At 41.1% G+C, this 26,237-nt stretch overlaps 1 protein-coding gene and 1 long non-coding RNA gene across 2 annotated transcripts in view; one reads left to right on the top strand and one right to left on the bottom strand.

Annotated features, from left to right (window-relative positions):
• LOC104002540 (uncharacterized) overlaps positions 1-26,237 on the top strand; it is a 393,316-nt gene that overhangs the window by 184,837 nt on the left and 182,242 nt on the right. The gene's annotated exons all lie outside the window — the stretch shown is intronic.
• On the bottom strand, positions 21,741-22,644 carry LOC100614392 (SREBP regulating gene protein-like). Its single transcript, XM_016928949.2, has 3 exons — positions 22,570-22,644; positions 22,235-22,417; positions 21,741-21,923 (listed from the first exon to the last, which is right to left on the bottom strand). The coding sequence occupies exons 1-3, from the start codon at positions 22,642-22,644 to the stop codon at positions 21,741-21,743; spliced, it is 441 nt and encodes a 146-aa protein (XP_016784438.2).

The following is a 26,237-nucleotide window of genomic DNA, read 5'->3' on the forward strand; positions in this document are numbered from 1 at the left end:
TCCTGCTATTTGGGCTGCTGCTGCAAGAATCTAGGCCAAGGTGGTATAAGCCAGGCCCACAAAGCACATCAAGGAAGCTGGAAACTCATAAAAATGGAAAATCCCTTTTTCACTTCTTGGGTATTTATGTTCGTTTTTGACTGTTAGCGCTTATCACACGCAGTTCATTTTATCTTCAACATCAGAAAGAGTGGAAAGTTTCCTGGGATGGAAATCTCTTTGAGGTTCAATAGTTCTTTACAAAAAAAATGGCAGTAGAGTCAGGGGAGGTAACAGAGGGAGAGGGAGAAGAGAGAGCAGTGGAGAGGGAGGGGGAAAAGTATGACATAGGATGAGATAAGAAACTCCTTTGCAAGTGTGAAGCCAAAGGATACATAATAAAAACAAATTCCAGCAGAATGGAAAGAAAACAAAACGCTACCTTGAAATGAAATATCCATTCTAAACATGTGCACTGCGCTTTTTCAGCATCACTACAGTGTTTTTGAGGTCCTTTTGTGAAAGACGTTGGTCACAAACCTATGCTTTAATCTTTAGCCACATTTTATCCAAAGGCCTTGGGAACCCGTGGAGTTTGCTAAGACTCCACCAACGTAGACGCTCGTTCAGCAGATAGGATGTTTGATGCCATTTGCTGCAAGCCCTGGGAAGTTCCTACGAATCATAAAGATTAAGGTGTTTTTTGAAGCTGATTTAAATACACATAACACGAGAGTAACAAGCCAAGTACGAGAGAATTTAAATAAGCTGCTCTTTGGAGTTGCTGACATTCAGGCGTGTGGGCTCATAATTTGGGATTCTGAACTGGAGAAGATTCCAGAATGAAGCTTAGAAGAATGAGGTCTACTTTTACCTGTTCTCATTCTATTCTTGTCTTTTGGTTCTTCATTTCTTAAAATGACCTGCTGGCAGCGACCCTGTGTTAGTCCCGTGGGAATTACTTTGTGATTTGTGGTGGATTTTGAGGAAAAGGCAGTTGTTTTGCTCTCTTGGAAATTTTTTGGGTTATTTTTGGGTATGTAGTATTGCTTACCGAAGGCACAAAAAAAGGGTACAAAATGAGAGCTGGGTCCTGCAGTCAACCACACCTGTTCTGATTAACCCTCAACCCACTCGTCCCTTTCATCGTTGAATGACATTTTCAATATCAACCCTTTGCTGGTTCTAAAGCACAGCAGCCTGTATTTGAATCCATTTCTGTTGCATAGCTTCTCCGTGAACTTGAACAAATTTCTCAACCTCTTCAAGTGTGAAATGGGGGCTAATGATGGTACTGATTTCCAGGGCTGCTGGAAGCATTAATCTAATCACGAGAAAGTGCATGCCAAATGCTTGGAATTAGTCCTGGCACATGCTAAGCATTCATTAAATGTTAGTTTTTATTTTCATCAACTATTGGCTTTCACAAAACTTAACAACAACAAGCAAACCAAACCCTGAGGCTTCACTTTTGGGAATTAAACAATTAAATATTATGAGGTCTAAGACATTAACTTTTATTAATGCATAATAAATGATTACATGTCACTAATAGATTGATATCTATTAATATACATTAAATGATTAGCTTAATTACATTTAGAAATATCTGCAATAACTAAGAATTATATGTTGATTGATGAAATTGGTTAAAATTAAATTAAATGCGTTAATATACATGAAGCAGTTAGAACAGGACTCAACATCAGATATACACTCAACTAATTATTTTTTTAATTTGATAATATTTGAACTCTCTGGGGTGACTCCTTCAAAATCACATCATTTTTGGGGAGAGGACTGTAAGACCAAGGAAAAACAATGGCATTTTCTCACCTAACAGTTTCTCCTCAATCCATGTTCCCTCTATCCCCTCAATCTGGTTTTTCTGTTTTGCTCTTTTCTACCTTCCTGCTGGTAGTCGAAGTGAGGGAGAAAGAGCAGAAGCAAGGTGAGGTTTTACCTAACAAATATAAATGCTTATGGTGCCTAATATTTTGGTGACTTTAAATTTTGATATAATTTCAAATTTACAGAACAGTTTTAAGAATAATATAAAGAACTTTGATTATAGCCTTTATCCAGATTCAACCATGGTTTATGTTGCTCCATTGACTCTGTCAGTTCCTAGCCCTCCCTCCCTCTCTCGGTGTATTTCTGAAGTATTTGAGAGTGCCTTTGTATATGTATTTCTGGATACTTGAGTGTGTATTTCCTAAGAACAAGGTCATCGTTTTACATAACCACAGTTCAGTTTTCAAAGTCAGGAAATGTAACATTGATATATTACTATTATCTATTCCATAGTATATTTTCAAACTTCATCAAATGTCAAGTTCTTTTTTTTCAATCCAGCCCAGGATCCAATCTAGGATCACAAATGCTATTTACGTGTTTTGTCTTTTTAATTTCCATTACTCTGAAACAGTTCTTCATTCTTTCTTTGTGTTTCTTGGCCTTGGCATTTTTGAAGAGCACAAGCCAGTTACTTTGTTAAATTATTCTGAATTTGGATTTTTCTGCTGTTTCTTCATCCTGTATGCAAGTTATGCATTTTTGGCAGAAATACCACTGAGGCATTGTCTGTTGATTTTATAAAGCATCTTAAAGCTGGTGTCAGTAGGGGTACATTTGGTGGCAAGTAAAAGACTCAACTAACACTGGATAAAGAACGAGAAATCTGGTGGTTAGTAGATCCAGATTGGATGTGGATTCTTTCCATTTTCTACTCTGCTACCCTCTTCACATTGTTGTATATGGCAGTATGTGAACTGAACATGACAAGAGGCTTAAAGAAGGATGAAAGGAGAGATTAAAGTAATGTTCTACATTTGTCTTAACGAGGCCAACTTGTTCATTAGAATGTGAACAGAACTGTAATAAATACCTCCATATATTACATTGCCACCCATGACTGATAGCTGATGGATTAGAGGCTGCTTCCCCAGAAGCAGAACCTGAGACAAGGATTTATGTACAAGTATTTTATGTGGGAAGGGATCCCAGGAAGCACCAGTAAGGGAGTGAGGCAGGGAGGGTGAAGCGAGGAAGTATAGCAGCCAGGACAGGGTGTGTTGTTGAGCTGGTTACTCCTGTGGATAACCAGGTCTTGGTCTCACTGGGAACCTCTAGGAGCCACTTGGAGACATGCTTCAGGGTCTTGCCACCAGAAGGATGAGAAAGCTGGGGTACTGATGTTCCAATCCCTGGTATCCTTGGCTGGAGGCTGCTACAGAGGCATCAGCGCCCCCTGCGTGCATAGGCTAAACAGTTGGAAAGCCCTTGGTGGGAGGGTCTGCATGCTGACAGTCAGAAACTGGCCAACTGCATGATGAGAGAAAGTGATGAGGGGCTCTGGGTGGAGCCTGGGCAGTGTCTGATCTTCCTCTAGCTGAAATGGACACTCCTTTGTGTGAGCACTGAACTCCCTCACTTGTTTGTTGGTGCCCATTTTTCCATGGGGTGAGAGGGTTTATCACTGTACACATTAAGCCCTGGTCTTTCTTTTTCTCTCTCTCCTTGTCCCATTCAGGCTCTCTTTCAATCTCTAAGACGTAAGGCCATAGCCTTTCACTTAAAAAATGTTATTTGGCTACATGCACCTGTCTTTTCTGTGTTTCTTCCACAGGGCAAGCGTGTGGGCTTTGGAACAAGCCAGACTTGGCTCCAGTTCTCTAGTTCGTGTGAATGTGAGCAGGTGACTGTCACCTTTCTGAGCCTCAGTTTCCTCAGGTGTAAAATGGGGATGGAATAGCCGCCTTTCAGGGTTGCAGAAATGAGGACTAAATACAACATCATATATGAGTGCTTGACACATACTTAGAGGTAGTTATTACACAGAGTAGAAACACGCATAGTAGCCTGCATTGCACCTGGCATAATAAATGCTAGGTAAATGGTGAGTGTTTATAATTCGGGGACTGGCAACGTTTTTCTAAAAAGGGCCAGATAGAAATATTTTAAGTTTTGAGACCCATATGGTTCCTGTTGCAGCTACTCAAATCTGCGGTTTTAGGATGAAAGCAGCCACAGGCGTGTGTATGTTTCAATAAAACTTTATTGACAAAAAAAAGAAGTGACCCAGAAGTCGTGGTTTGCTGATCCCTGGTTTATGTGATTATAATGATTGTTACAACCATCGCCAGGATTTGTGTACAAGTTTACTGCCCACCCATTTGGCAAAGCTCAGTCCGTTTTTATTTTTTATTTTTCTTTATTTTTTTTTTTGAGATGGAGTCTCGCTCTGTTGCCCAGAATGCAGTGGCGCGATCTCGGCACACCGCAAGCTCCGCCTCCCGGGTTCACGCCATTCTCCCGCCTCAGCCTCCCGAGTAGCTGGGACTACAGGCCCCCACCACCACGCCTGGCTAATTTTTTTGTATTTTTAGTAGAGACGGGTTTTCACCGGGTTAGCCAGGATGGTCTCGATCTCCTGACCTTGTGATCTGCCCGCCTTGGCCTCCCAAAGTGCTGGGATTACAGGCGTGAGCCACCGCGCCCGGTCCCATTTTTATTATTCATGGTAGTTATGTTCCATAAAGCCACAACGAACACTGAAATAGCAAATACCAAAATACAGCTCTTAGAGGAAATACAAGGTTAGGTTCCTGGGAGCCTCTGGTTGCAACATTTTTTCAGCCAATCAATACATAACCTCATTTTATGTGTGTTTCTGTTTAGAGACAACTTATTTAATATATACATGTTTTTGATTCATAAACATTGAACTCAGAGCCAACAGCAATATAATTCACACCTGAACAAAGCTTATCTAACATACATATTTTCTCTGAAAGGCATCTCATAGCCTTTTTGCATTAAGGGACACTAGAGAGCACTTCCACTCTATGCTTGGGGGGTTGGAGGAGAGTGTCACTTTAAACACTGAAGGTACCAAAAAGAGAAAGAAAGCACAAAAATGCGTCACTAACTAGACCCCATAAAAAGAACACTTGTGGCCAGGCGCGGTGGCTCACGCCTGTAATCCCAGCACTTTGGGAGGCTGAGGTGGGTAGATCACGTGAGGTCAGGAGTTCGAGACCAACCTGGCCAACATGGTGAAACCCCGTCTCTATTAAAAATACAAAAATTAGCTGGGCATGGTGGCGGCCACCTGTAATCCCAGCTACTCTGGAGGCTGAGGCAGGAGAATCACTTGAACCCGGGAGGCAGAGGTTGCAGTGAGCTGAGGTCATGCCACTGCACTCCAGCCTGGGTGACAAGAGTGAAACTCTGTCTAAAAAAAAAAAAAAAAAAGGATGATTGTTCACTGTGTGCGAGCTAAAACAAGTAGTCAGGGTGTTGCCTTGTTTGACAGGCTTAGAAGTGCATCTTAAATGACTCAACTTTTTGTGCTCTGCACATATGCATGTCTGTGAATAACTGTGAAAATGCCGGAAACATTGATTTTGGGGTTACAGATAAATTTTAGTATGTAGGCCAGTTCACCAATACAAAGAAAAATGAGGATTGGGCTGGATGCATGGCTTACACCTGTAATCCCAGTACTTTGGGAGGCAGAGGCTGGCGGATCACCTGAGGTCAGGAGTTCAAGACCAGCCTGGCCAACATGGTGAAACCCTGTCTCTACTAAAAATACAAAAATTAGTGGGGCAATGGTGGCAGGCATCTGTAATCCCAGCTACTCAGGAGGCTGAGGCAGGAGAATTGTTTGAACCAGGGGGGTGGAGGTTGTAGTGAGCCAAGATCATGCCACTGCACTCCAGACTGGGCGACAGAGTGAGATTCCATCTCAAAAAAAAAAAAAAAAAAAAAAAAAATATATATATATATATATATATATATATATATATATGGCTTACCCTATGGACTTTGCATGATATGATTTTATTTTTATTTTATCTTAGGCTTTCCAGTTTTTAACTCTTTAATTATTTAAATAAGTTCATGAATATATGTTCAACATAAAAACATTAAAATGACACACAGCTATAAAGAATAAAAAGTAAGTTATTCTTCACATTCCTTTTGTACTAGATTCCAGTTTTTTTCTCCAGAGGTCAAACAGCTCATAGTGTGATCTTTTTGAGATTTAAACACACATGTGTATGTACACAAAACACACTACTTTAAAAAGTAAATGGGCCACACAAAAACCTGCACATAAATGTCTAAAGCAGCTTTATTGGTAATTGCCAAAACTTGGAAGCAGCCAAGATGCCTTTAAGTTTGGTAAACTGTGAAGCCTCCAGACAGTGGAGTATTATTCAGCTTTAAAAAGAAATGAGCCATTGAGCCATGAGAAGATACGGAGGAACCTTAAATGCTTATTACTAAGAGAAAGAAGCCAATCTGAAAAGGCTGCATATGGGATGATTCTAACTATATGACATATTGGAAAAGGCAAAACTATGGTAACAGTGAAAACCCAGAAATAGCCCAAATGTCTATCAAGTGTAAAAATTGATAAATTGTGGAATACTAAAAAAGAATTTGCTGTTATTACTAGTATCCTAGAAGTAGGATTGCTGAATCAAAAGGTATGTGCAGTTTAGATCTTAATATCACAAACCCCTCATCCCACACTCCAAAACCCTCCAGAAGAGATGCTCTTTCAATTTCCATTCCCACCAACAGCCATTGAGACTCCCTGTTTGCCTGTACCCTTGCCAATACTGGGTACTATCCATTAATTTACCTTTTGCCAATCTGATGGGCTCATCCTCCTTTACAACTGAAATTCTTACAACTGGGACCTGTCATAAAATTGGTGTGTAGGAGCCTTTGAGAAGGCTGTCGGCAAATGAAGCAAAAACTCCATCCCTCTAATTTTCCACACACTGATTTAGGCTCTTTGGAAGATTAACTAATGGTTATCAGGGTAATTCTGAAAAGAAGTGGGGGCAGAGATTCCCACACAGAACCTAATGTTTTCTGTGTTGGTAGCGGTGGGGGGCCTTTGATTTGATTGGCTCCAGGACCCCCTCTGCCAGATGTCAGCAAATCACAGACATTCATCTAGCTGAAAGCCAACCTATTCAGTCTTTCTGGGCAACACATTCAGACAGAACCCAGCATTCTTGGCTCAGGGTGGTGAAATAAATAGGACTTAATTTATATTTTAAAGTCTTTTTATCTCTCTGTAAGCCCCTGTGCTTCACTGAAAGAAAATTTGATCGAGATGTAGAGAGGTCAGAATGCAGCTTTAATAATGCATGATCTGTAATCTTGGCCCTTTCTTACTTTGCCTTAACATTTATTTGGAGGTTTGCCATTTCCCTCTGCTTCCCCTACATGATTCTTGAGCGACAGTCTTGTCCTCCTTCTAAACTCTCTTGCCTCAGCATTCAGACCGTTTCGGGTAGGATCGGAAGGTTTGATATCCACTTTGACCAATGAGAGACTTTGGGGGCAAACTGGGGCCCCTACCCCTTTCTCCAGGAGCCTTGATCTGCCAGTTAGAATATCTTATATCGATAAGATTAGTTGGTAATTAACAGCCCAGCCCAGTCAAGCAGAGGAGACGACTCAATTAGCAGAATGTCACTGCATCTAATTTACTTTGCTTATCAGAGATTTATTCTCTAATGACTACAGGAAGAAGAACAGGGCACCTTCAGAGGAGGGATCAGAAAGGGTTTAAAAGCTTCAATGTGCTCTAACCTCTCTTTTTCAGCTGGTTTGCCTGGCAGTGAGGAGGCTGATAATGCCAATTTGGGGAATTGGCTGGTCTGATACACGTATCTCAAACTTGGGAAAAAAGAGGTTGAATGTTTCTGTTATCCCTCTATCTGATTCTTTTCTTTATTTTTAAGTTTTGTGGGTACATAGTAGGTGTATACATTTATGGGGTACATGGGATGTTTTGATACAGACAGGCAATGTGAAATAATCAAATCATGGAGAATGGGGTATCCATCCCCTCAAGCATTTATCCTTTGTGTTACAAACAACCCAATTATACTCTTTTAGTTATTTTAAAATGTAAAATTAAGTTATTGTCTATTGTCACCCCTTTGTGCTCACATAGTAGGTCTTGTACATTCTTTCTAACTATCCTCTATCTGCTTTATATTTTTTGAGCTAAGCCTGTTTGTCATCTTTGTTTGATGAGAAAACTCCTCCCACAGCTACTTAGCTTTAACTAGAGTAGTAGTAGCAATAACACCACCTACAATAATACTAGACAAGGTATTTATTAAAGCCTCTTGATACCCCAGGCATTGTGTTAAAGACTTTACATTGGACACATAACATTGAATCCTCTACGCCACAGTTGGCAAACATTTTCTTAAAGGGCTAGATAATATTGTAGTTCTGGGGACCGGTCTTTGTTGAAACTGCCCAAGTTTGATTGTATTGAGAAAGCAGTCATAGACTATAGGCAAATAACTAAGTATGACTTGTTCCAATAAAACTTTATTTACAATAACAGTCATTTGGCCAGATTTCGGCTGTTGGCCATAGTTTGCTAACGCCTACTTTAAATCAGTGTTTCTCAGACTTCATACTGTGATCTATTTAGTCACAGAATCAATGTAGATGGTTGCAAAACTCATTTTTAAAAAACATGAAATAGAATAAAAACTATGTGGCTGGGCATGGTGGCTCACACCTGCAATCCCAGCACTTTGGGAGGCTGAGGCGGGTGGATCACTTGAGGTCAGGAGTTTTGAGACCAGCCTGGCCAATATGGTGAAACCCTGTCTCTACTAAAAGTACTAAAAGATTAGCCAGCCCTGGTGGCATATGCTTGTAATCCCAGCTACTCAGGAGGCTGAGGCAGGGGAATCCCTTGAACCTAGGAGGCGAGCCTGCAGGGAGCCGAGATTGCCCCACTGCACTCCAGCCTGGGTGACAAAGTGAGGCTCTGTCTCAAAAGAAAAGAAAAAGAATAAAAACTATGTGAATGCATCACCTCTAATATGGATAACTTCTATTTGGTGAAATTTTAATTTCAGATGTGCGTGTATGTAAAACCATATATGCATATGGATATAGGTGTGTATGTATTTGTGTGCGTGTGAGTATTGGGTTTCAATGTGAAGTGTGTATCTTATTGCAGATTATAAGAGTTTGAAAAGTCCTGCTCTTAACTCCCTAAAGTAAGTCTCATTATTACATGCATTTTACGGTTGAGGAAATAGAGATGTAGAAAGACATTCGGTGACTTGCCCCAAGTTACACAGTTACACAGCCTGAGGAGCTAGATTTTTTGATAAGACAGCAAGCCTCTGACATACGGCATTTTCCCATGCCCACTTTGGAATGGGTTAATAGCAGTGAAATGGTTAAAATTCCTTCCAGTGGAAGGAAAATAAAACAAGGGACAGGCATAGTCCACAAATTGAATGGCTTCTTGCTGAAGCGAACAGAAACGTCTCTTTTTCCTTCTTGGTATTTCCATTGCAAATACTATTTATCACAATGTATTTTTCCCCCAACGCATTTTAGAAAGTCAGTTGGAATTGATTTGAGGCTCTAAACAGTCTCCTGAATGAAAAAGCAAAGTGTAACCTATTCTAACAGCCCCTCTTCCTTAATCTAGAAACATGGGGAGATGCAATTTAAATGATAATGTTAACCAAAACGGGAGAATGCAATGCTATAGTAGGAGTGTTTGTTTTGTTGTTTTTTTTAACCCCCACTGAAAGACAAATGGCTGAGACATTTATATCTGCAGCACTTATTAAGGAGAAAATGCTCAACCCGTTAATTTTATTGCTGTGGTGCTGAATATGAAGCAAGAATGTAGTTTCTGAATGAATGCTGAGGACTCCCACAGTCCTACAAGATGGTGGCCAGGGAGGGGAATTCTGTGGCAACGTTTGAGAAGTCCTGAAATGTTGTCCGTTATCTAACATTTATCTGGGTGTTGCAGAACAAGTGTTTCTCGAAGTGAGACTTCTTGGCACATTTTCTCTTAAACTGAGGCTTTGGAGTCACTTTGTAAGTTTGTGTTTTAAAGCCAACCCTCTAAAACTTGTTTGCTGATCAATTTAAAGACAGGTCTCCCTGGCAACCATGTTGTACACAGGGTATGGATTATGTATACAGAAGATAGAACGTAGAGTTATCTGAAATAATATGTTAGTTTCAGTAAGAAAAGAATTAGTCAGAAATAAAAGAAAGTAAGCATATTAGGATTTTTTTTAAAAGTGTGCCCCAATTTAAAAACACATCTATAGGAAATAAGGAAGAATATACACTTTGATGATTCTGCTACCTAACAAGACGACCATTACTATTTTGTAATGGGTTTTGTTTTTCCATCTTTCTTTCTTTTTTTCTTTCTTTCTTTCTTTCTTTTTTTTTTTTTAAAGTGCCTTGGTTAAGAAGCCTCACAACTCTCCCCAGTTAACACCTTCATAAGGAAAGCAAAAATACAAGACGGCAAATGTACCAATTAGGACTCAGTTTACCTGTGTTTTCATGCTCCAGAGTGTTTGATACACATTTAACAACAAGGGATGTTTAGAGGAGGGAGCCCAAACTACCTCTACCCATAAGACTCCTCTAAAGTATCTAGGGTATTTATACCATGCCCTAACATCTTAGCTGTGCCTTGCAGGTTTTTGCATACCAAGGCTTTGTGGGCAAAAGATCCAGAACTAAACGACATCTACCTAGTCTATGTTACAGGCTGTGCCTTCAAGTGTCAAGCTTTGCTAACCATGTCTCATTATCCAACAAGCTTAGTTTTTCTGATGGCTACCATGTCCAGTGTCGCTCAGAGAACTTCCAAAATTTCCTATACTATGTACGCCCATTGATTGAATATATATACACATGCATACACACACATACATACATGCATATACATATACACACATATTATTTTGCATATGTTTATATATCTTCACATACATAAACATACATATGACCAAAATTATACATGCACCTACTTTAAAGAGCCAAGGTTCTAAAAAGCTTGTTATAAAGAGCAATAACTTGCTTCTCCTCATTTCCTTCCATTTATCTCCCTTCAGAGGCAACCACTGTTGTCTCTTGTAGCTGATTCTTTTGGTACCTTCGGATACTTAAATGGCATGTTTATAATGTGATGTCTTGATTTCTCATATTCAGGTATTAACTGTTGTTTTTTTTCTTCAAGGAAAATGAGAATTTCGCTTTCTTGCCCCTCCCTCCCTGCCTCCACGACCTCTACCCACAACGCACACACTTCCTGTCTGAGTCTTTTGCAATGATTTTTGATAGTTGAATATTCGTTATTTCCCTGTGTCATGACCATGCCAAATGCCTTCCACAGTTGCATCATGTTCTGTGATATTTTTTTCCTTTACTGCACAACTTTTTGTTTTCCATGAAGTTAATAATAGTTGCCTTTTAAAAATTTGCTTAACGTTTTGTATGATCTCAACCCTGGTTCAGTCTCCAATTTTTGGCTAGTTCTGTAACTCTCCTCTGATTGTATCCCTCTGTATCACAAAGCTATTAATTCTACTTTCCAGGAATATGAAGATCCTGGGGCTTCAAGCCTGCTCTCTGCTCCCTACACCAGGGGAGCAAACTCATTCTGGGCAATCCCCTCTGTCCATCCTCTGTAGTGGAGATCCTATTTCTCAAAGAACCATATGTTCTATGTTCTTGGTTTATCCCCTCAATTTCGTTGAGTACTTCTTTTACTAGCCTTCTGAAAAAGGGCTTATTATTATTATTGGAGATGTTGCATATAGGTGTTGGCTATAGAATCCTAGGTTGGAAATATAAACCTCAAATATTTGAGACAGGTCCCAGTCAATTTAGAAAGTTTATTTTGCTAAAATAAACTTTAGCAAAAAAAGGTTAAGGACGTATGCCCATGACACCTCAGCCTCAGTAGGTCCTGATGACAGGTGCCCAAGGTGCCCAGGGCACAGCCTGGTTTTTGTACATTTTAGGGAGACATGAGACATCAATCAATATATGTAAGATGAACGTGGGCCAGGCGCGGTGGCGCACGCCTGTAATCCCGGCACTTCAGGAGGCCGAGGCGGGTGGATCACCTGAGGTCAGGAGTTCAAGACCAGCTTGACTAACATGGTGAAACCCCATCTCTACTAACTACAAGAAAAAAAATTAGTCGAGCGGGGTGGTGCATGCCTGTAATCCCAGCTACTGGGGAGGCTGAGGCAGGAGAATCACTTGAATCCGGGAGGCGGAGGTTGCAGTGAGCCGAGATCGTGCCATTGCACTCCAGCCTGGGCAACAAGAGCGAAAGACCATCTCAAAAAAAAAAAAAAAAAAATGTTGAAAGCTGGTTGGGTCCAGAAAGGCAGGATGACTCAAAGTGGGGAGGGGACTTCCAGGTCATAGGTAGATAACAGACAAAAGGTTGCATTCTTTTGAGTTTCTGATTAGCCTTTCCAAAGGAGACAATCAGATAAGCATTTATCTCAGTGAGTAGAAGGGTGACTTTGAATAGAATGGGAAGCAGGTTTGCCCTAAGCAGGTCCAAGCTTGACTTCTCCCTTTAGCTTAGTGATTTTGGAGTCTCAAGATTTATTTTCTTTTCACAGAAATCGCTTTCCTCAAAATTTTGAAGACGTGACTCCCCTGTCTTCTAGCTTCTAGAATTGCTGCTGAGAAGTCTAAAGCCACTCTGATTCTGACTCTTTGCATATAATCTGCTTTTTCTCTTGGTAAATGTGTAAAATTTCTTTGATCCTGGATTTTGAAAATGCCACAGCAATGTGCCTCAGTGTACCTTGGTCATGGTGCTGGTCTTTTGAACCTGGGAACACACGCTCTTCGATTCTGGAGAATTTTCTTGAGTTATCTAATGGATAATTTTCTCCTCTCCATTTTTTTTTTCTTGTTTTCTCTTTCTAAAACTCTTGTTATTCAGATGTCAGTTCACTATTTTTTAAACAAAATTCTTCTCTCTTATTTCGCATCCCTTTGTCTTTTTGCTCTCTTTTGGAAAAATTTGTCAGTCTCATCTTCCAACCTTTTTACTTTTACTCATCTTCCAACCTTTTTACTAACGCATTCATTTGTGCATTAGCTTCTGAGGGCTTCTTTTGCATCCCTTTGTCTTTTTGCTCTCTTCTGGAAAAATTTGTCAGTCTCATCTTCCATCCTTTTTACTAACGCATGTGCGTTAACTTCTGAGGGCTTCTTTTGGCTTTTCACGTGTTCCTGTTTACAGTCCCAAGTAGAGTATTTGGCACAATGCCCTAAGGCATGGTAGAGTAACAGCAAGGAGGATGATGTGCTTGGAACAATGTGAGCAAGAGTGACTGTGGGAGCCAACAAATCTATGAAAGATAATTGGAGGAGGCACATCACATAGCACATTATGGAACTCTGACTCCAAGTGGTGAAGCTGGAGTCTAAGCCTAGCTTTGTCCCTGCTTTGGAAAACTCAGTCTTTCTGATCCTCAGTTTTCCCACTTGTAAAATTAACTGTTTGAATTTCTAAGAAACCTTACAACTCAAATATGCTCATGAATCTTTGATTACATCAATATTCTCTCCCTAAAGCAGGCAAATCACAACACTTAAATTTGTGTGTATATATTTATGCTTTTCTAGATGCCCAAGTATATCTGACTTCTACCATCCAGTAAAACAGACCTTTCACCCTTCAGGAAATTACAGGTTGAGAGTTAAATTCTATAATTAGTAAGTATTGTTTTATTGGAACAAAGATTAGGTTTCCCCAAAGTCGTAGAAATTAATGGCAAGGTCAGATTAGCATGAGGGTCTTTGGTCTTCTAGCGTTCCCAACTCCATTGCAGAAGCTCTGAGCAAGTCAAGTCTCTCAGCCATGACCAAGAAGAAGCTAATTCATCTGAAGGAAAATGCTGAGCCTGCCTTCAGAGTCCTTCAGAGTAAACCTGCTGCACAATTAGCTGAAGGAAAGGGCCTTGCAGGGAGTCAGCACATCAGAAATACACCATTACTCAGCCAGGGGCTGACATTCAGCCAATGGCAGCCCCTTGTGTAGATACTGGAGTGGATCCCATGAAGAATGAGCCCGCTCACCCAGCATGGGGTTTACAGCCGCCATGAACCTGGAGGAGAGGACATTTGGGCCAGAGCATTTTGGCTTCCTCTGCTGTTTGAGATGGGTTTGTCACCAGGAGCAAGCCTTTGCTGAGTTCTCCCTCCTTTAAAGAATTGTTTTCTCTAAATTAATTAAATTGATGAGAATAAAGAGGGCCAAATTGATGGCACCCAAATGCATTTGAAAGTGATCAAAAACCGCCAGGAACACCATAAATTCCATAATTAGAAAGTATTTTCTTAAAGGGACAAAGATCGGATTTCCCCATTTCAGAGTTGGAAATGCCCCTTGATTAATTTCCTCCAGCCTGTCTCTTAATGATATGAAATGCAATCAAGATAAGTAATCAAGAAAATCAAAGTGTCCTAAGTACTTTAGGTAATAATGACAATAACATTCAACCACTGCAATAACCAGAGTTATATATTATTTGTGCGTTTTTAAACCTCATACTAGACACTGTACTAAACATGTCAAAAGCCTTGTCCCATTTAATACCTAGAAAACACCATGAGGTAGAAACTATTCTTCTTGCCATTTTACAGATGACTTCAGGTGACCTGCTTGGAAAGCTTTGTCAGTTGTCCACAGTCATGCAGCAAGTAAGGGATGGAGCTGGAATTTGAACCCAGGCTGTCAAAATGCAAAGTCCAGTCCTCTGAACTATTATGCTATAATGCCTCTTAAAGTTTTTTTTCCTATTGTCAACTCTGAATGTCATGTTGAGTATAGGAGAGGAAGTGTATCTTTTCTTTCTCAGTCATCAGGGAAAGAACATTCATTTTGCTGTTGTTTTTAACTTCTTTTTTTTTTTTTTTTTTTTTTTCTGAGACAAGGTCTTGCTCTGTATCCCAGGCTGGAGGGCAGTGGTACGATCTTGGCTCACTGCAACCTCCGCCCCCCGGTTTCAAGCGATTTTCCTGCCTCAGCCACCTGAGTAGCTGGGATTACAGACATGTGCCACCATGCCCAGCTAATTTTTGTAATTTTAGTAGAGACAAGGTTTCACCATGTTGGCCAGTCTGGTCTCAAACTCCTGGCCTCAAGTGATCTGCCTGCCTTGGCCTCTGAAAGTGCTGGGATTACAAGTATGAGCCACAACACCTGACCTATTTTGCAATTTTTTCAATGTGGCAAAATATATACAACACATAATTGACCATTTTAACCATTTTTAAGTGTACAAGTCAGCATTAAGTACATTACAATGTTGTGCAATTATCACACTATTTCCAGAACTTTCCATCTTCCTAAACAGAAATTCTGTGCCTATTGAACAGTATCTTTCCATTCCTCTCTTCCCCTAATCCCTGGTAACTTCTATTTTCTGTCTCTGTGAATTTGCCTATTCTGGGTATCTTATACAAGTGGAGTCATACAGTATTTGTTCTTTTGTGTCTGACCTCTTGCTCTTAGCATAACGTCTCCAAGGTTCTTCCTCCTCCTTTTTTTTTTTTTTTTTTTTTTTTATGAGATGGAATCTGGCTTTGTCTCTCAGGCTGGAGTGCAATGGCACGATCTCAGCTCACTGCAACCTCCGCCTCCCAGGTTCAAGCAATTCTACTGCCTCAGCCTCCCAAGTAGCTGGGATTACAGGCATGTGCCACCACGCCTGGCTAATTTTGTTTGTTTGTTTTTGTTTTTTTTTTTTGAGACAGAGTTTCACTCTTGTTGCCCAGGCTGGAGTGCAATGGCTCCATCTTGGCTCACTGCAACCTCTGGCTCCTGGGTTCAAGCGATTCTCCTGCCTCAGCCTCCTGAGTAGCTGGGATTACAGGTGCACAGCACCATGCCCGGCTAATTTTGTATTTTTAGTAGAGATGGGGTTTTGCCGTGTTGGCCAGGCTGGCCTCGAACTCCTGACCTCAGGTGATCTGCCCACCTCGGCCTGCCAAAGTGCTGGGATTACAGACATGAGCCACTGTGCCCAGCCTTTTATTGTTATTATTATTATACTTTAAGTTCTGGGATCCATGTGCAGAACATACAGTTTTGTTACATAGGTATACACATGCCATGGTGGTTTGCTGCACCCATCAACCCGTCATCTACATTAGGTATTTCTCATAATGCTATCCCTCCCCTAGCCCCCTACCTCCCGACAGGCCCCGATGTGTGATATTCCCCTCCCTGTGTCCATGTGTTCTCATTGTTCAACTCCCTCTTATGAGTGAGAACATGCGGTGTTAGGTTTTCTGTTCCTGTGTTAGTTTGCTGAGAATGATGGTTTACAGCTTCATCCATGTCCCTGTGAAGGACATGAACTCATTGTTTTTTATGGCTGCATAGTATTCCATGGTGAATATGTGCCACATTTTCTTTATCTGGTCTATCAATGATGGACATTTGGGTTGGTTCCAAGTCTTTGCTATTGTGAACAGTGCTGTAATAAACATGTGTGTGCATGTGTCTGTATAGTAGAATGATTTATAATCCTTTGGGTATATACCCAGTAATGGGATTGCTGGGTCAAATGGTATTTCTAGTTCTAGATCCTTGAGGAATCACCACACTGCCTTCCACAATGGTTGAACTACCTTATACTCAGTGTAAAAGCGTTCCTATTTCTCCACATCCTCTCCAGCATCTGTTGTTTCCTGACTTTTTAATGATGGCCATTCTAACTGGAATGAGATGGTATCGCATTGTGGCTTTGATTTGCATTTCTCTGTTGACCAGTGACGATGAGCATTTTTTCATGTGTCTGTTGGCTACATAGATATCTTCTTTTGAGAAGTGTCTGTTTATATCCTTCACTCACTTTTTGGTGGGGTTGTTGTGAATTTTAGTTCTTGTAGATTCTGGATATTAGACCTTCGTCAGATGGGTAGATTGCAAAAATTTTCTCCCATTCTGTAGGTTGCCTGTTCACTCTGATGATAGTGTCTTTTGCTGTGCAGAAGTTCTTTAGTTTAATTAGATCCTATTTGTCAATTTTGGCTTTTGTTGCCATTGCTTTTGGTGTTTTTATCATGAAGTCTTTGCTCATGACTATGTCCTGAATGATATTGCCTAGGTTTTCTTCTAGGGTTTTTGTGGTTTTAGGTCTTATGTTTAAGTCTTTAATCCATCTTGAGTTAATTTTTGTGTAAGGTGTAAGGAAGGGGTCCAGTCTCAGTTTTCTGCATATGGCTAGCCAGTTTTCACAACACCATTTATTAAATAGGGAATCCTTTCCTCATTGCTTGTTTTTGTCAGGTTTGTCAAAGATCCAATGGTTGTAGATGTGTGGTGTTATTTCTGAGGCCTCTGCTCTGTTCCATTGGTCTATATATCTGTTTTGGTACCAGTACCATGCTGTTTTGGTTACTGTAGCCTTGTAGTATAGTTTGAAGTCAGGTAGCGTGATACCTCCAGGTTTGTTCTTTTTGCTTAGGATTGTCTTGGCTATGCAGCCTCTTTTTTTGGTTCCATATGAAATTTAGTTTTTTTAAAATTCTGTGAAGAAAGTCCATGGTAGCTTCATGGGGATAGCATTGAATCTATAAATTGCTTTGGGCAGTATGGCCATTTTCACGATATTGATTCTTCCTATCAATTAGCATGGATTGTTTCTCAATTTGTTTGTGTCCTCTCTTATTTCCTTGGGCAGTGGTTTGTAGTTCTCCTTGAAGAGGTTCTTCACATCCCTTGTAAGATGGATTCCTAGGCATTTTATTCTCTTTGTAGCAATTGTGAATGGGAGTTCACTCATGATTTGGCTCTCTTTTTGTCTGTTATTGGTGTATAGGAATGCTTGTGATTTTTGCACATTGGCTTTGTATCCTGAGACTTTGCTGAAGTTGCTTATCAGCTTAAGGAGATTTTGGGCTGAGACAATGGGGTTTTCTAAATATGGAATCATGTCATCTGCAAACAGAGACAATTTAACTTCCTCTCTTCCTATTTGAATACACTTTATTTCTTTCTCTTGCCTGATTGCCCTGGCCAGAACTTCCAATACTATGTTGAATAGGAGTGATGAGAGAGGGCATCCTTGTCTTGTGCTGGTTTTCAAAGGGAATGCTTCCAGTTTTTTCCCATTCAGTACGATATTGGCTGTGGGCTTGTCATAAATAGCTCTTATTGTTTTGATATACGTTCCATCAATACATAGTTTATTGATGGTTTTTAGCATGAAGGGGTGTTGAATTTTATCGAAGGCCTTTTCTGCATCTATTGAAATACATATGTGGATTTCGTCATTGGTTCTGTTTATGTGATGGATTACGTTTATTGAATGCATATGTTGAATCAGCCTTGCATCCCAGTGATGAAGCCAACTTGATCGTGGTGGATAAGCTTTGTGATGTGCTGCTGGATTTAGTTTGCCAGTCTTTTATTGAGGATTTTTGCATCAATGTTCTTCAAGGATATTGGCCTGAAATTTTCTTTTTTTGTTGTGTCTCTGCCAGGTTTTGGTATCAGGATGATGCTGGCCTCATAAAATGAGTTAGGGAGGATTCCCTCTTTTTCTATTGATTGGAATAATTTCAGAAGGAATGGTACCAGCTCCTCTTTGTACCTCTGGTAGAATTCGGCTGTGAATCCGTCAGGTCCTGGACTTTTTTTGGCTGGTAGGGTATTAATTACTGCCTCGATTTCAGAACTTGCTATTGGTCTATTCAGGGATTTGACTTCTGCCTGGTTTAGACTTGGGAGGGTGTATGTATCTAGGAATTTATCCATTTCTTCTAGATTTTCTAGTTCATTTGTGTAGAGGTGTTTATATTATTCTCTGATGGTAGTTTGTATTTCTGTGGGATCAGTGGTGATATCCTCTTTATCCTTTTTTATTGTGTCTATTTGATTCTTCTCTCTTTTCTTCTTTATTAGTCTTGCTAGTGGTCTATCTATTTTGTTGATCTTTTATAGAAAAAACAACTCCTGGGTTCATTGATTTTTTGAAGGGTTTTTTGTGTCTCTATCTCTTTCAGTTCTTCTCTGATCTTAGTTATTTCTTGTCTTCTGCTAGCTTTTGAATTTGTTTGCTCTTGCTTCTATAGTTCTTTTAATTGTGATGTTAGGGTGTTGATTTTAGATCTTTCCTGCTTTCTCTTGTGGGCATTTAGTGCTATGAATTTCACTCTAAACACTGCTTTAGCTGTGTCCCAGAGATTCTGGTACATTATATCTTTGTTCTCATTGGTTTCAAAGAACTTATTTATTTCTGCCTTAATTTTATTATTTACCCATCAGTCATTCAGGGGCAGGTTGTTCAGTTTCCATGTGGTTGTGAAGTTTTGAGTGAGTTTCTTAATCCTGAGTTGTAATTTGATTGCACTGTGGTCTGAGAGACAGTTTGTTATGATTTCTGTTTGTTTGCATTTGCTGAGGAGTGCTTTACTTCCAATTATGTGGTCAGTTTTGGAATAACTGTGATGTGGTGCTGAGAAGAATGTATGTTCTGCTGATTTAGGTGGGGAGTTCTATAGATGTCTATTTGGTCTGCTTGGTCCAGAGCTGAGTTCAAGACCTGAGTATCTTTGTTAATTTTCTGTCTCATTGATCTGTCTAATATTGACAGTGCGGTGTTAAAGTCTCCCACTATTACTGTGTGGGAGTCTAAGTCTCAATGTAGGTCTCTAAGAACTTGCTTTATGAATCTCGGTGCTCCTGTATTGGGTGCTTATATATTTAGGATAGTTAGCTCTTCTTGTTGCATTGGTCCCTTTACCATTATGTAATGGCCTTCTTTGTCTCTTTTGATCTTTCCTGGTTTGAAGTCTGTTTTATCAGAGACAAGGATTGCAACCCCTGCTTTTTTGTTTTTTGTTTTTTGCTTTCCATTTGCTTGGTAAACATTCCTCTATCCTTTTATTTTGAGCCTTTATTTTGAGCCTATGTGTGCCTTTGCATGTGAGAGGAATCTCCTGAATATAGCACGCTGATCAGTCTTGATTCTTCATCCAATTTGCCAGTCTATGTCTTTTAATTGGGACATTTAGCCTGTTTACATTTAAGGTTAATATCGTTATGTGTGAATCTGATCCTGTCATTATGATGCTAGCTGGTTATTTTGCCCGTTAATTCATTCAGTGTCTTCGTAGTGTCAATGGTCTTTACCATTTGGTATGTTTTTGCAGTGGCTCGTACTGGTTGTTCCTTTCCATGTTTAGTGCTTCCTTCTGGAGCTCTTGTAAGACAGGCCTGGTAGTGACAAAATCTCTCAGCATTTGCTCGTCTGTAAAGGATTTTATTTCTTTTTTTTTTTTTTTTCCTTTTTTGAGAAGGAATCTGGCTTTGTCACCCAGGCTGGGGTGCAGTGTCACGATCTCGGCTCACTGCAACTCTCCGCCTCCCAAGTTCAAGCAATGCTCCTACCTCAGCCTTCCAAGTAGCTAGGATTACAGATGTGCACCACCACGCCTGGCTAATTTTTGTATTTTAGTAGAGGTGGGGTTTTGCCATGTTGGCCAGGCTGGCCTCAAACTCCTCACCTCAGGTGATCTGCCCGTGTCTGCCTCCCGAAGTGCTGGGGTTACAGGCATGAGCCACCACGCCCGCCTGGCCTTCTTTTTTTTTTTTTTTTTTTTTTTTTTTTACATAGCAAGCTGCTAAGTGCATCTCTGTTTAGAAATTGCCTTAACATTGGGTTTCTATTGACAGAACAGGGGAGGAGTTTGCCTCTGACCTTTCTGAAGCTCCCATGGTACCTGAGGCTAAGCAGCCCACAGTTAATTTTAAGTGGCAAAAGAAATGAGAACAAATTCCTCCAGGATGAGAAGTACATTTCTGCTAAAACAGTGCTCTCCCACAGGGTATATGAACACATTCAATCCCCTCTAGAAAAGAACCAGAGGGCAGGCACGGGGTGCCAGCTGCTAGAAATCTTGCAGTTAGATTAGAATAGAAGAGTGTCTGAGTTTTTAGATAATTTTAGGTGCCAGGATATGGTTAGGAGGCTATGTTCAGGGCTACTCTTGATACTGTTGAAATAAAAACAAAAATAACTGCCTAGAGAACATCCACGTCCTAAAAGACAAACCATGTTTTCTGGGTGAAGGGATGATTTAACTCAGGAAACTCAAGAACACAAAACAACAACAACAGAAATAATCTCCTTGAACATATTCAACTAGAATGGCAAGGTATTTTCCAACATAAAACACTGTAATTTTCCTGCTACTCCAAAGGAATCCAATAAATAATTTTACAAAATTATAATCAAAACTGGAAGTCATGGCCAGCTGCGTTGGCTCATGCCTGTAATCCCAGCACTCTGGGAGGCTGAGGTGGGTGGATCACGAGGTCAGGAGTTCAAGACCAGTGTGGCCAACACAGTGAAACCCTGTCTCTACTAAAATTACAAAAATTAGCAGGTGCCTGTAATCCCAGCTACTCAGGAGGCTGAGGCAGGAGAATGGGTTGAACCCGGGAGGCAGAGGTTGCAGTGAGCCCAGATCGCGCCACTGCACTCCAGCCTGGGCAACAGAGCTAGACTCTGTCTCCAAAAAAAAAAAAAAAAAAAAAAAACCTGAAAGTGACACCAGCCCCCTGACAACACAAGTCACAGGTCCTTGTGCAGTCCCAGGGTTGAGTGGTCCAAGAAAGCCACTCCCTGAGCCCAGCCTGAGGTTTCATCTTTCCCGAATGGGATCAGGTAGAGGGTCCACGCTGCTTTGCAGAAGATTTGCATCTGGTAAGCCCAGGTGGTGAGTGAGTGAACATGAGAAGATGTCAAAGCCAAGGTTTCCTCACGCTGAAGCCAGGCCTTAGGAGGCAAGTTCTTTGGTGGGGCCTCTTTGACCAAGCTGGAGCAAGTACCCTGTACCTGTCATGCAGGGAAGAGTTTGGGTGGGCTTTCTACTTAGCAAGACTTTGCTATGGAGTCCTGGTAGGTATTCTCATGTTGCATGCTCTGAGATGAGGTCCTGCATGTGGCCAGGCACAACTCAAAGTGTTCTTCGACTGCCATGAAGAGGTTCTGGAAAGCCACAGCTGCCCGACTGGGGAAGCACTCCAAGAGAAGCTGCTTGTTGGGCAGCAGCCGCTGGACCAGCAGCCATCACAGCAGTATTGCTTTGTGCCAGAGACATTGATGTTACAGCAGCCGCTGGGCCAGCAGCCATCGCAGCAGTACTGCTTTGTTCCAGGGACGTTGATGTTGCAGCAGCCCCTGGGTGAGCAGCCATCACAGCAGTATTGCTTTGTGCTGGGGCCATTGGTGTTACAGCAGCTGCTGGGCCAGCAGCCATCACAGCAGTATTACTTTGTTCCAGGGATGTTGATGTTGCAGCAGCTGCTGGGCCAGCAGCGGTTGGGCCAGCAGCTGTGGCAGCAGTATTGCTTTGTGCTAGGGACATTGATGTTGCAGCAGCAGTTGGGCCAGCAGCCATGGCAGCAGTATTGCTTTGTTCCAGGGATGTTGATGTTGCAGCAGCCACTGGGCCAGCAGCCATGGCAGCAGTATTGCTTTGTGCTAGGGTCGTTGACGTTGCAGCAGCCATCCACCAGCAAATCCTTCCTCTCACAAACATAGTTCCTCTATGATGTGGTGCTCCCCTCAAATGGAGTGGTGGCACTGATTGCTGGGGTGACTGCCATTGCCCGAGTTAAACTGCACTTTACACGGAATGGGCCGATCATGGTCTTGAACCTAGAGGAGATTCCTCTCTTTCACTGTCCTCTCCTCCTGCTTGAAGGTGCTCCTGAGGAAGTAGATGAGTGACAGCCCAAAGACCAGGGCGAGCACCCACATCCTCCGCAGACATCGGTGCTAAACCGTGGCCTCCTGGTTCACCATCCCGTGTTGTGGAACATGGCAGGCCCGAGGCTCCTACACACCCCGCAGCCCCATCCCTTGAAGCAGGCACTGACCCCGTGGCCCATGGCCGAGTCCCAGGTTTATTTTTCTTACCCCATATATCAGAATTTAATTCCTTTTTATGATGAATGATATTCCAAGGCATGTTCCTTTCTTTCTTTGGTAGCCGTCCTAATTGGTGTGAAGTGGTATCCCATTGTGGTTTGTTTTGTTTTGTTTTGTTTTGTTTTTAAATTATTATTATTTTTTTGAGAGGAGTGTCACTCTGTCACCAGGCTAGAGTGCAGTGGTGCGACCTTGTCTCACTGCAACCTCTGCCTCCCGGGTTCAAGTGATTCTCCTGCCTCAGCCTCCTGAGTAGCTGGGATCATAGGTGCCTGCCACCACACCCAGCTAATTTTTTATTTTTAGTAGAGACAGGGTTTCACCATGTTGGCCAGGATGGTCTTGATCTCTTGACCTTGTGATCCACCCACCTCAGCCTCCCAAAATGCTGGGATTACAGGTGTGAACCACCCTGCCTGGTCCACATTGTGGTTTTGAGTTGTGTTTCCTTAATGATGAATGATGTTGAGCTGATTGGCCATTTGTGTATCTTCTCTGGAGAAATGTCTATTCAAGTCCTTTGTTCATTTTTGAACTGTGCTGTTTGTTTTTTTGTTGCTGTTAAGTTATAGGAGTTCTTTACATATTCTGAATATTAATTCTTATCAGGTATATGATTTGCAAATATTTCCTCTCATTTGGTGGGTTGTCTTTTCACTCTTTTGATAATGTCCTTCGATCCAAAAAAATTATAATTTGATGAAGTCCAATTCATGTATTTTTTCTTTGTTGCCTGTGCTTTTGTGCTTTGTTGCCTTTGTGCTTTTGCTATCATATTTCAGACATTATTGCCAAATACAATGCCATAAAAATTTTCCTATATGTTTTCTTCTAAGAGGTTTGTAGTGTTAGCTCTTATATTTAGGTCTTTGATCCATTTTGAGCTACATTTTGTAAATAGTATAAAGGAGCCAACTTTATTTTTTTGTATGTGAATATCTAGTTTTACCAGCACCATTTACTGAAAAGATGACCCTTTTCCCCTATTAAAAATCATTAGGCCATATATGTAAGAGTTTATTTCTAGGGTCCTTATTGTATTCCTTTGGTGTAGATGTCTGTCCTTATACCAGTACTACACTGTTTTGATTACTGTAGCTTTGCAGTAAGTTTTGCAATCAGAAAGAAACTTTTCTTCCAAGAAAAGTTGGTTTAATTCACATGAGATGAAAATTAAAATGTGGGTAAGTCTTAGATTGGTTAACACAGAGGAAGTAGCACTCAAGCTATTTTGAAGACCAAAGTTCATCATCTAAGCCACAGTCCTCCTCAGAGCTCATGCCCACCAATCTTTAATATTACAAATGGAGGAAGGGTAGGGATGGAGACCAAGAATAGTGCTGGCAAGGGTATGAATTGGCCCGACCTTTTTGGAGGGCATTTGGGAATAAGAATCACAACACTTGGATATGGGTTACTGTTTGACCCAGGAATTATGTTTTCAGGTAGAGTAATAACAAATGGACTTGCACAGAAATTTTCCTGCAAAGATGTTCAACCCACATTGTTAGCATAGCAATGAACAACAAAAAAAGTTTGAGTGGCACTGGCTAAATTATGGTGCAACCATACAATGGGATACCCGTTGGCTGTTAGAAACACGTGTTGAAGCCTATTTGTAGACATGAAAAGATGATAAGTATTTAAATTTGAAAAAAAAAACACCATTATATGTACTATGCAATTTCACAATTGTCAGATTTGGAGATCATAAAATATCCAAACACACACACACACACACACACACACACACACACATATACCCACACACACTCTGGAAGGGTAGATGCTATTACTAATCGTCGTTATATTAGGTCTGGCTTTCCAAAAGCAGGTCCTAAGAGAAGGATTCACGTGCAACAGATTTATTTTTTATTAATTAATTAATTTATTTATTTTTTGAGATGGAGTCTTGCTCTGTTGCCAGGCTGGAGTGCAGTGGTGCGATCTCAACTCACTGCAACCTCTGCCTCCTGGGTTCAAGTGATTCTCCTGCCTTAGCCTTCTGAGTACCTGGGATTACAGGCGCGCACCACCATACCTGGCTAATTTTTTGTATTTTTAGTAGAGACGGGGTTCACCACATTGGCCAGGATGGTCTCAATCTCCTGACCTTGTGATCCACCTGCTTCGGCCTCCCAAAGTGCTGAGATTACAGGCGTGAACCACCACGCTGGCCACAACAGATTTATTAAGGGAGTGCTTCCAGGAGAAACTGGTAAGGGAGTGGGAGAAACAGGACAGAAAAGGATAGGAAGCAAAGCCAGCATGCAATTTTAGGCCAAGTCCCATACAGCAGGGGTCCCCAACTGGCCTAAGGGACCAATACCTGTCCATGGACTATTAGGAGCTGGGCTGCACAGCAGGAGATGAGTGGTGGGTGAACGAGTAAAGCTCCATCTGTATTTACAGCCACTTCCCATTGCTTACATTGCTGCTTAAACTCCACCTCCCGTTGGATCAGTGGCAGCATTAGATTCTCATAGGATCACAAATCCTACTGTGAACTGCACATGTGAGGGATCTAGGCTGTGAGCTCCTTATGAGAATCTAATGCCTGATGATCTGTCACTGCCTCCCATCACCTCCAGATGTGATTTTCTAGTGAAGGACAAACAAGCTCAGGGCTCCCACTGATTCTACATTATGGCGAGTTGTACAATTATTTCATTATATATTACAATGTAGTAATAATAGAAATAAAGTGCACAATAAATGTAATGCACGTGAATCATCCCAAAACCATGTCCCCACCATCCATGGAAAAATTGTCTTCCACAAACGTGGTCCCTGATGCCAAAAAGGTGGGGACCCCTGCCATAGAGGATAACTTCAGCCTGATCTCACAGAGAAATTCTAAGTGTAAATTACACCTTAGGTTTATTCTAACCCAAGGCAAGGAAGCTGGGCTTTCAAACTCCTTCACTCAGCAGTCATTGGTTAAAGGCCACCCTGGACGGGGATGTAAAAATCCCAGACATGATGAATGCAGCTGCTCCAGTAGCCTGAAGGCAGGCCTTCAAGGCAAAGCCACAGGTGCAGGCCATTGGGAGCAAAAGCTTACCAATGTTGAGGAAGAGATGTGAAGAAATGGTAAAGGGATTTTAGGGGATGTGAGTGGAGCATGCAATTTAGCATTCTTTAAATTTTTGTAGATGAGGAAAATGCATTATTTTTGTAATAACAACATGTTATTTAAAAATTACTGTTGAACAAATACCTTTCAAATTCCTCTACAATCTCACATCTATTTCACAGAATTATGTTTAGTATTCTGTGGGGGAAAAAAGGCTTTTTCTTCTTGGCTGAGTCTGTATATTAAAAATAAAGAAAAAAAGGCTTTTTCTCATAGCCCTGCTTCAGTGACTGTCTTGGCAATATTCTAATAAAGCTATGAGGCTTCAAAATCCTTACCCCAGAGACCAACCTATATCA

This window comes from Pan troglodytes, chromosome 18 (genome assembly GCF_028858775.2).
Source record: "Pan troglodytes isolate AG18354 chromosome 18, NHGRI_mPanTro3-v2.0_pri, whole genome shotgun sequence".
Taxonomy (NCBI): Eukaryota; Metazoa; Chordata; class Mammalia; order Primates; family Hominidae; genus Pan; species Pan troglodytes.

Excerpts from the sequence above, each read along its gene's own strand:
- LOC100614392 (XM_016928949.2), bottom strand. The coding sequence starts at position 22,644 with ATGTCTGCGGAGGATGTGGGTGCTCGCCCTGGTCTTTGGGCTGTCACT. Across the intron at positions 22,418-22,569 it reads TTCCTCAGGAGCACCTTCAA|AGGAACTATGTTTGTGAGAG; the intron begins GCAGGAGGAGAG and ends ACCACATCATAG. Across the intron at positions 21,924-22,234 it reads ACTGCTGCTGCAACATCAAT|CGGCTGCTGCCCAACAAGCA; the intron begins GTCCCTAGCACA and ends CTGCTGGTCCAG.